Source organism: Thermobia domestica, chromosome 7 (genome assembly GCF_964235325.1).
Source record: "Thermobia domestica chromosome 7, izTheDome1.hap1.1, whole genome shotgun sequence".
NCBI lineage: Eukaryota > Metazoa > Arthropoda > Insecta > Zygentoma > Lepismatidae > Thermobia > Thermobia domestica.
Window position 1 is genome coordinate 987,078 of NC_137460.1, and position 10,099 is coordinate 997,176.

General features: G+C 31.3%; 1 protein-coding gene across 3 annotated transcripts in view; it reads left to right on the forward strand.

Moving 5' to 3' along the window:
* The window catches only part of LOC145689828 (UNC93-like protein), a 109,665-nt gene extending 101,816 nt beyond the window's left edge, over positions 1-7,849 (forward strand). For all 3 annotated transcript variants that reach the window (XM_081764045.1, XM_081764046.1, XM_081764043.1), the window contains exons 5-6: positions 12-279; positions 4,841-7,849. In XM_081764045.1, the coding sequence (XP_081620171.1) occupies positions 12-279; positions 4,841-5,061 (489 nt within the window). In that variant the 3' untranslated portion in view covers positions 5,062-7,849. The remainder of the gene's footprint in view (positions 1-11; positions 280-4,840) is intronic.
* The last annotated feature ends 2,250 nt before the right edge of the window (positions 7,850-10,099 follow it).

Genomic DNA, 10,099 nt, shown 5'->3' on the forward strand with positions numbered 1-10,099 from the left:
TCTCTCTGCAGGCTTTTGTGTCATGTGCCTGGGGTATTTCTAAGATCGGCATCGTGAGTATTTGTAATGGTGGTGCTTCTGCTGTTTCTGCCATTTTCATGGGACACGTATCAAAATACGTTGGACGGATTCCTGTGATGATTTTTGGTGGAGCTTTGAATATAACTGTAGCTTCCACATTGCTCTACTGGCATCCATCTCCTGACGATAGTTTTATGTTTTTCTTGATGGCAGGGTTAATTGGAGTTAGTGATGGAGCTGTTATGCCTATGATTAATGGTAAGTTTAAAAAAATTATTTAAATAGCCTTAGTAAAGTAGTATGGTAATGTAATTATTGACGCGGAAAAGTGAACAAATTCTAATTCTAAAATGTGTATTAGTAGTTGTCACTAATTTGCATACCAATCACTGATTTAATTTTAGGGAAGACAGTAGAGACTGGAAGACTGTTTCCATTTAATGAAGATGATTACATTCATTGATGCAAATCAATTATTCTTGCATTACCCTTTCCCTTAAAAAAATAATAACTAACTCTATGGCCTATGCAACTCGTAGGTTCAATGTCGCGTTCACAAAAGCTCTCCATTAACTTCTGTCCTTAGTCAACTGGATCCAGTTTCTACTTCGTATTCCTATTTCTGCGAGATCCATCTTAATATTGTCCTCTCATCTGCACCTAGGTCTTCCTAATAGTCGTTTTCCGATTGGATTTCCAGTTAAAACTTTGAAAGCGTTCCTGTTTTCTTGCATTCTAGCTATATGACCTACCCACTTAAGCCTCCTAGATTTGATGACCCTAACAATGTTGGGTAAAACGACATAAATTATGTAGTTCCTCTGGAATCTTTTGAATATTCGTCTCAGGATCTTGTTCTCAAACACTTTCAGTCTGCGTTCTTTCCCAAGAGTAAACGACCATGTTTTGCAACCATACAACACAAAGTAGAAAAAATTAAAAAAATGGTGTTCAATTGGCATAGACAGATATTTTTTAAATTAATTTTTTGGTACTTGGTTGCACCCTCAACGTTACAAATTAGAGGACTAACAGGCTACAAATATTTTGATTGTAGTTCTTGTCATTGTTCTGTGTAATGTGTTCTTTACCAGGCCAGTTTATATTTTAAAGTGTGATGTACTAGGACGATTAAAATTTTAATCAGCGATTAACTTACCACAAATTTCTTTACTCTAATCTATGGCACTGTAACCAAATTCAAGAGGTCTGTTTTTATCTGTGAATCAAGTAGATAAAAATTTCGGTTAATCTAAAACAATATTTATTTACTTTCAAGATTTCGGAAAGACGTTATACGGAATTACTTAAACAAAAAAACCACTCGATACTACAATGTTACGTACCATGTTACAGGGAGGGAAGTTAGATAATCTTAAAGAAAAAATGAAAGAAAATAAACTAGACTTTGTAGGAGTTTATGAAGTTAGATGGGAAGGTAATGAAGTGTTCAACAGTGAAGGATATAGGATGTTTTATTCAGGCAATGGAAAGGGCAGTCATAATGGTGTAGGAATAATTCTGGTAAGCACCTAAAAGAGAAGACAGTGAAAGTAAAATTTGTTGATGTTACAGTTGTGATATTAAGACTTCAAGGGAAAAAGAAAGATATAGTAGTGATACAGACATACGCACCAACCACTTCGCATACAACAGAGAAAGTAGAAGAAAATTATGAGAAAATAAAAGAAGTTTTTGAATTAACTTATAAAACAACTGTTTAAGCGAGTTACATTTACAGTCAGTGGTGATATTCGCCGGTTCGCACCGGTTCGTTAGAACCGGTTGTTGAAACATTTCGAGTTCGCAGAACCGTTTGTTATATCCAATAAATTTTACCCACTTACACCCAGGAACAGTAAATTTTAGTTTAACTATCTTTGTTTTTAGAAATTCTTACCGCTACAGGGTTAAACATATGATCCCTCAGAACAAATTATAAGCGTTTATTTCTTAATCTCAAATGCTCAGATATCAAGAATAAGAACTGGGATCACATGAATGTAGTGGTGAGAGTTATTTATATTTGAAACGCACACATACCATTATCAATAATTGTCGATCCATTGATGGGTTAAGGTCTTTCCAATACATTTTGACAACGATCTAATCTCGCATAATTCGTTTCCAAGATATTCGCAGTGCTATACCTAATTTCGTCACACCACTTTGTATTAGGATGCTGTGTAGTTCCCTACATGTTACTTCTGGTATCCAATAAAAGATTTTTTTTTTGTCTATCTTGCATGATTAGTTTTCCAAAAGAGTTATATCTATCCATCTACTATATTTCCTCTCTCTCTCTCTCTCTCTCTATATATATATATATATATATATATATATATATATATATATATATGTGTGTGTGTGTGTGTGTGTGTGTGTGTGTGTGTGTATTCAGAACCGGTTGTTGAAAAATTAGAATAACAGCCCTGTTTACAGTGGATATCATTGTATCCGTATTTACTTAAGTAGTTGAATGAACGGGTACATAAGGCGTAACATGTTCCTTCTGGCTGAAAAGTAGATAGCATGACAAAAACGACTACTGATCCCAAACTTACTGTCTTCCATCTCCTGTTAATATGGGTGTGTGGGAAATGATGATAAAGAATGGACGTAAAAATGGTTTTGGGTACTCTGCTTTATTATTATTAACTTTTTGTGTTCTTATGATCTCTTTACGATGCATACTTTTTTCTGTTTGAAGACATAATTTTCCAGAATTGATTCTCTTTCCAAACTAATGCCTTCGTACTGTTCGAAAAGTTATATTACAATTTATTTACATTCTTAATTTTCAGTGCCTTCTTTCCAGTTCTATAAATCCTATGATTTGTTATCAATCAAATTCAAGCTAAACATTCAATACAGTCTCTTTCGATTGTAAGTAAACTATGCTTAATAAAATAAAATTCATGCAGACACAAATTACTTTTTTTTTTTTTTTTTTTAACTATAGTTATCTCAATTGCAGGTTTTTAACAAGAAAATTGTCAATTTAGTCAATATCATTTCAGAACACTTTGTTATTATTATTTTTTTTTTATTTCGTTTCTAAAAGGCATTGGTATCTTTATTCACAACACAAATTTAGAAGTCCTTGAAAACAAAAAAAAGTAACATCATACGAACTCACATAAAGACACATTCAGTGCCGGATTTAGGTTTGATGGGGTCCTAATCTATTGAAAGCAGTCCTTTATACGTCAATCTTTAGAGGCCCTTTATACATCAAGCTTTTTTTTTTTTTTTTTTTTTTCAGCGACAAAATGCCGCCTGTTTTTAAGTTTGAATATTTGCTAATTTATAGACCTATGGATATCTAAATGGAAACAAAAGCCCATTACAAGCGGGCTACGAAACGAGGGCTCCATTATAAGCGGGGTTGGGTAACAGGGGCCTCATTACAAGTGGGGCTGAGAAATAGAGCTCTATTACTTGCTTCATAAAAGCTTAGAACATAATAATACAAAATACCATTGTTGTATGTGCGTTTATTTGCTTTCTTCTTGTTATTTGGAAATTACATAACAATCAGTTTTTCTTTATTTTTTTTTTTGGGGGGGGGGCTCCCAAGCGAGTGTGGGGCCCTAAGCTATACCTTGTTTAGCTTATACGTAAATCCGGCACTGGACACATTAGCACTTCATATTTATTATAGGATTTCAAAACCAGAAAGAGAAAGCAAGCTGGAAAAAACTGAACGAAATAGAGTTTTGATCTGGCTGTTATTTGTAATAATAGAGTAATCAAACAAGTCAATAGTTATTTATGGTTCTTTAGTTCTTTCAAGAAATGATCACGAAAATTACGCGTACATTTTTCATATGCATCCTCGATTTTATACACTATCCGCAATGTCTGCATCCGCTCAGACTATATTATGTATATATAGTTAGAATGAACAAATGTTATCATTTCTCAAATATCAACAAGGTCAATTAAAATTTATTGCTAGTAAATGCTTAAAAAAGATTTGTTTTGAAAAATGAAATGAAGTATCTAGTTTATCGACCAACGGTTATGCCTTTAAACTAAAGGATACGATGAGTAATGCTACCATAAGCTTTCAAGCTCCCGAACTCAAGGTTCCCTTATACCAGAGGTGAATGCTCTACCACAGAGCCATCGTGTCCGTAAAAACTGCAAAGATAAAGAGCATTGTTGTATCAGCATGAAAATATTTCATTAGAAGGTTTTAATCTCGAAAGCAATATACCTATCTCAAGATTATGAATTACTGATAAGCATGATCTTCAATCGAAATATTGTTATACAAAGTTAGCATTTACCGAACATGTACACTCATGTCCAAAATTATTGTCGCATGTCTGTAAATATGTTGTTGTAGGAATATAATTTTTGATAAGGAATTTTCCCGGTATTTCTTATAATGTTAGTATGTGTATAATCGGCAAAGACATGTATGTGGTAAATTTCATGTCAAAAGAGCAGTAAATAAGAACAATGAAACGAAAATAAAACTTTCTTCTTTTTAGTAACATTTTTATTTATTCACTCTAATTTTCGTATTTATAATTCTTTTCCTATGAAATTCACCTCAAATATACATTTCCCGATTATACACTCAGTGTCAGTATTAAAAGTACCCTGCAAAATCATTATCGAATTTGCGACAATCATTTTGAACATGAGTGTACATGTATATTTACGTATTTATCAGACTTGTATATTTTCAAGTAATAAAGACGAAGCTTATACGTCATAGATTTCCAATATTATTTTATTTATTAATTTTCCAACTTTTTTTTGTGTATTTATTTATTTATTTATTTATTTATTTATTTTGTTCCAGCTGTTTATGGTTTGTTTTTCCCAGACGCAAAGGAAGCTGCCTACAGCAATTACAGACTCTGGGAGTCCGTTGGATTCTTTGTCACTTACATGTATGCGACATTCTTTATCACGTCTACCAAAATATATATTTTGATAACCAGTTTATCAGTCGGTCTCATCTGCTATCTGATAGCAGAGTACGAGCACCATAAGGATGCTAAAAAGACATACAGCATGTGATTGTGATGATTTATTGTGATACTATTGTTTGAGTTTGAAATTTGATCAAATTTCAAATGGAAGTTTACACAGGCTAAACTTCACAAGTATAAATTGTGATGATAAATGCAAACTTCACAGTGAAGTTGCGCAGTATAAGCTTACTTATACGACGTATTTGCTTATTAACATACAATATTATTGTAACTAGTTTTCACCATCTCATTTCAAGCGTAGATATATATATGTATATGTATAGTTTATGACTTAAAATTTTATAAAATTAAATTGTGTGTATCAAGAACCAAAATGGATGAATTTTTCAGTTGTTTTGAGTTTCTTGGTTTTTTTTTTTTTTTTTTAGCTAAGGTGAAAACTGACGAAAATAAAAGATCTCAAAGTCACCATTCAAATATATCAATTTTTCTTCACGATGTTTCGAACCACGCGATGTTCTTCTTCAGGTACAAGAATTAAAAGGAATGTTAAAAATGCTGAAGAAAACGCAATCTCTTTGTCATCGATCTACTGAGAATAGTTTAGTTATCGCTTTGCTCTCTGTATTAATCCCTTAAGTGCAATTACGTAGTACGAGTCGAACTGCAAAGTGAGCATTTTTTCCCCAAAAAATCATTTTTTGTTTGTTTTTTAACGTCATTTTACGCCTAATACAAATTGCCAGATGATATGAAAAAGTTATCAGAAAAAAAAATCACCAAAATTTCTAACGCTTACGAAATGCATTAGCGTCTTTAAACGGGAACTTTCATTCGCAGGAATGGCACATAAGTAACATAGATGAGTTAAAGTACAAACTATACGTATCTTATAGCGTCTTACGACGGGTTAACCATTTAAGAGATTAATAATAGATGGCATAGCCTATTCTGCTTCTGTACGAATTTTCTTTATACACCTATAACTGCGTTTCAAGTCCTTTTTACATTCCCCAAGTCGAGGTTTAAGGTTTTCGTTTTAATAAAAGAAAATGATTTTAAAAATCCTGGATTAAACCCATTCTCGGGGAAAGAGTTTGAACGCAGTTATAGGTGTATTAGGAAAATTTGGTTCACATCGTTGAATAGAATATAGCTACTATTCTCATCAGAATGATTAAGCGTTCAGTGGACATGGTGATAATTAAATGCGGCTCACCGGTTTCGATTTAAGGAGTCTAGGTAATATTAACTTTTTCCAATATTTTTAACCTTTTTTTTAAAAAAATTTGCACACGAATAAGACCAATTCGTTCGAAACTTTGTAAAGAAATAATGACATATTTGAATAATGAGTTCAGAATATTTTATTTTATAAGAACAACAATTCATATGGTTAATTTTCATTAAGGTTGAAATAATTCGAAATGTAATGTTTCAAGCAAAAGCCAGTATCTTAGCAGGGTCTCATAAAATTTTATATTTTGTGTACTTTCCTTATAAGAAAAGATACATAAGGTTTCCTCTTACAATTAGTTGATTAACCCACCTTGTTATGAATCTCAGTGTGTTTCGATGCACGTTGGACGATAATGAATATTCTTTACGGAGTGAGGATACATTTATTTTCCTCAAACGACATGTACCTGTATTGTTATTTATTTGATCGTTTATCTAATAATTGAAGCAGTTATAAATTAATTTTTAGCAGGAACATTTTTTTAAATTAAGAATATAAATTTTAAGATTCTAGTTTGTTTCTAATGTGAAAGCATTCAGTCTATCGGCTATTCATACAGTAACACTTAATTTGTTAATGATCTACATTATGATGAACAAGTGTATTTGAGATATTTTAAACCCATTTACTTTTGTCGATTTGTTCACTCATAATGGACATCGTGCGCAGATAATTGAACAATTTATCAGTACAATACGATGCAAAAAATGAATACAAAATGTTATAATTACACAATATGAAGGACACGTCTTTAGGGCATATAAGTTCTGTACAAAGGAATACACTTTCTTTTTTTTTTTTAAAAAAAAGTAATAAAAATCTGTGTAGCAATTACACTGTTGATTTTTGACGCAAACCTAGTTAGTAACAATGTAAATAAAACGAAATTTAAAAACATATGTACATACGCAAAGAGTGCTAATTAACTGATTAGTAAATCAGCTATTATTTTCAATGATTATAAAGAATACTCATTTTTAGAAAGACTTTTCGCAGACCATCATCATGTGTGCTGCTATTTTCAAACTAATCTTGAAAAATGACTCTTTAGGGCATGTATCTATGCTTCCTGTGCTAGTGGTTTCTGTTTACCCAATGTATAATTTCTAGATCTTGAAACAGGTGTCAGATGGAATAACACAGTAGCGAAGATTTTATTACAATATTATACATTTTTTTATATCTGTTTCTGATATTTTGTCTTTAATTGACTGATATTACCTTCGTTATCAAACACTTAAGTGAAAGGCAGCTATATTGTAAACTATACTCTGTTATTAAGAGTAGCCCTACTTGCACTGAAATGCACGTTAAGCAAATGAGAGAAAGTATTTTATGTCTCCATTAAAGGTATTTCAATTCCATTATTTGCTAGAATACAAATATAATGTATATTTACTCTATCTTTTCTCTTAGTATTTCAACTCATAATGTTTTATATGTTAAGTACTGAATTAATGGTAGAATTTTTAATATGTACTGACATATATATATACTGTATTTGTAAAAGTATATAAACAGAAATCACCAATTTTTAAGAAGATATTTTTAAAATGTAGAGTACAAAATCTGTATTTTAAGTTTACCTGAGTTGTTTGTAATATAACGTACATTATATTGTAAAGTAAATAAAAAATCTACATTTTTTTGTAATTCGTTGATTCTTTTCTTTGAAATACAACCCATCTCTCATGCACAAATCAGAAGTAGGTAAAAAAAAAGAGAAAAAAAAAGTTATATCTTAAACTTGTTTAGAAATGCTTAAATGAGAAAGTAACATAACCAGATTGCTACATAGTTCCTATTCTTAACAACTAGAAAACTGTAAATGGAACAAGAGTTTTAAGAATGATTGAAAAAAAAAATGGATCAAAAGATTGCGATCTTGGCCAATAATTAGTTTTTGGATCAGGGGCCATAAAATTTTTAAACGGACTCTAAATCGAGTTATCGTATCTTTTAAGGAATAAGCACATCAAACTGAGTGAAGTGATAGTTTGGGTTTGGCTACACTATATGTAGTTTTCCAGATATAAGGCGTAGAAGAAAATTTTTGATTGAATGAAATATATTAGGTTTTGGATCATGGATCAGGGACCACAAGATTTTTTAACTGCTTCTAAATCGAGGTGTTTTTTTCTTTCTTTCTTTCTTTTTCTTTTTTTTTTTTTTTTTTTTTTTTTTTTTTTTTAAACGGAATAAGCACATTATAATAAGTTAAGTGATAATTTGGGTTTGGCTACACTATATGTAGTTCTCCAAATATAAGGCGCAGAAGAAAATTTTTGATTGAAATATATTGGATCTTTTGATCCAAAAATGGATTTTGAATTCGCATAGTATCAAAGAAGCTTGCAAATTGGACCGAAGTATCGAAAAACATTTAACCAACTAAAAATATATTTTATTTCAGCAACGTAATATAGTGGATTTTACGTGGATGCTTGTAGTTACAAAATTGATTGATAACGCGAAAAGAATTCTAAGAGTTAGTAAAAGAAAATATTAAAGATGCAAACAATGAGAATCCAATGTCAGGTGTATCAAAACATCTTAAAAGAAAATCATGACGGTAGGAAAGATGTTGGAAGTTTTATATAAAACTGATAATTTTGAAAGATCGACTATTATTTGTTAAAAGAAAAGGAGAAAAGTGTAAACTATAAAAATACATAGGAATAGTACATGAACAAAATTAGACAAGTTCTGTAGCTAGACACATTTAATATTACAAATGTAACAATACAAATAGATTAACTAGCAAATACAAAAGAAAATAAAAAAAAGGAATCGAAATTATCCAAACGAAATTGATGAAGTCCAAATTTCTCTCAGTTTATACATTTCATTTTTTTTTTTCAAAGAAAATCAGAAGTATAGGAACTCCATAACAGTAATGCAATGCCTAATATACTTGATATTCCAAAAATAGTATAGCTTTGGACACTAGGAGTTCTACCTTTCGCTCTCTGGTACCATATTCGGTCATTTATTAATTGTAGTATTTGGTTTCCTATAAGAAAGAGAGGCTTACATAAACAAATAGTTGTTTGGAGACAGTTTAAGTAAGTTGATGAACATGTTAACGACGACTGGATGTTACTTTTGTAGTGTTACTTTAGTTTGCTAATTTGCCATATTTTCTACCTAGGTACATATGGTGAAATTAAGCATTTGTGTATAATAACAAAAAATTGGTTACTTACCAATATATCCTCCCGTGAGATAACTAAATATTCTCCAGGCATATCGGAACAACAAGGTAGTTCTGTCTTCAGTAGTAAGGTAACAGGAATAAAAACCGTTAAGAGAAATATACTATGGGAACAGGCAGTGGCGTATTTACGATTTTGTTTCGGGAGGGGCTTTGCTAACTTTCGGGGGGGGGGCTTTACCTGAAAATGTGAAAATTCTGCAAGATATTTCATAAACTTTACTATAGTAAGATTTCGGGGGGGGGCTTAAGCCCGGAATCCCCCCCTAAATACGCCACTGGGAACAGGTATACGTATAACCAAATCTTCTATTTGTGTATAATAACATCTGTAATATTAGAATAACACAACTACGGTTACCTTGTGTAATTTGAAATTAAAGATGAAATTATTTAATTAATCATTTTTAAGTTTGTCGATGTATCTGAATATGTTCTTCCAGTCTAGTGAAACGAAATTACAAGTTTTCAGGAAACATAACTTTAACAGAGCAGTGAAGAAAACTTCAGTTACAAAAATTTCTTTATTAAGCTACTTGATTCCTCAGCTATCTATGAAGTCTCATACACTATATGTATGCCAAGACACATATAACATTTTATTCAGTGCATAAGAAAATCAAGTCCACTTTTAGTCAGTTTGGATATATTTCATGTTTAAGACCTCCC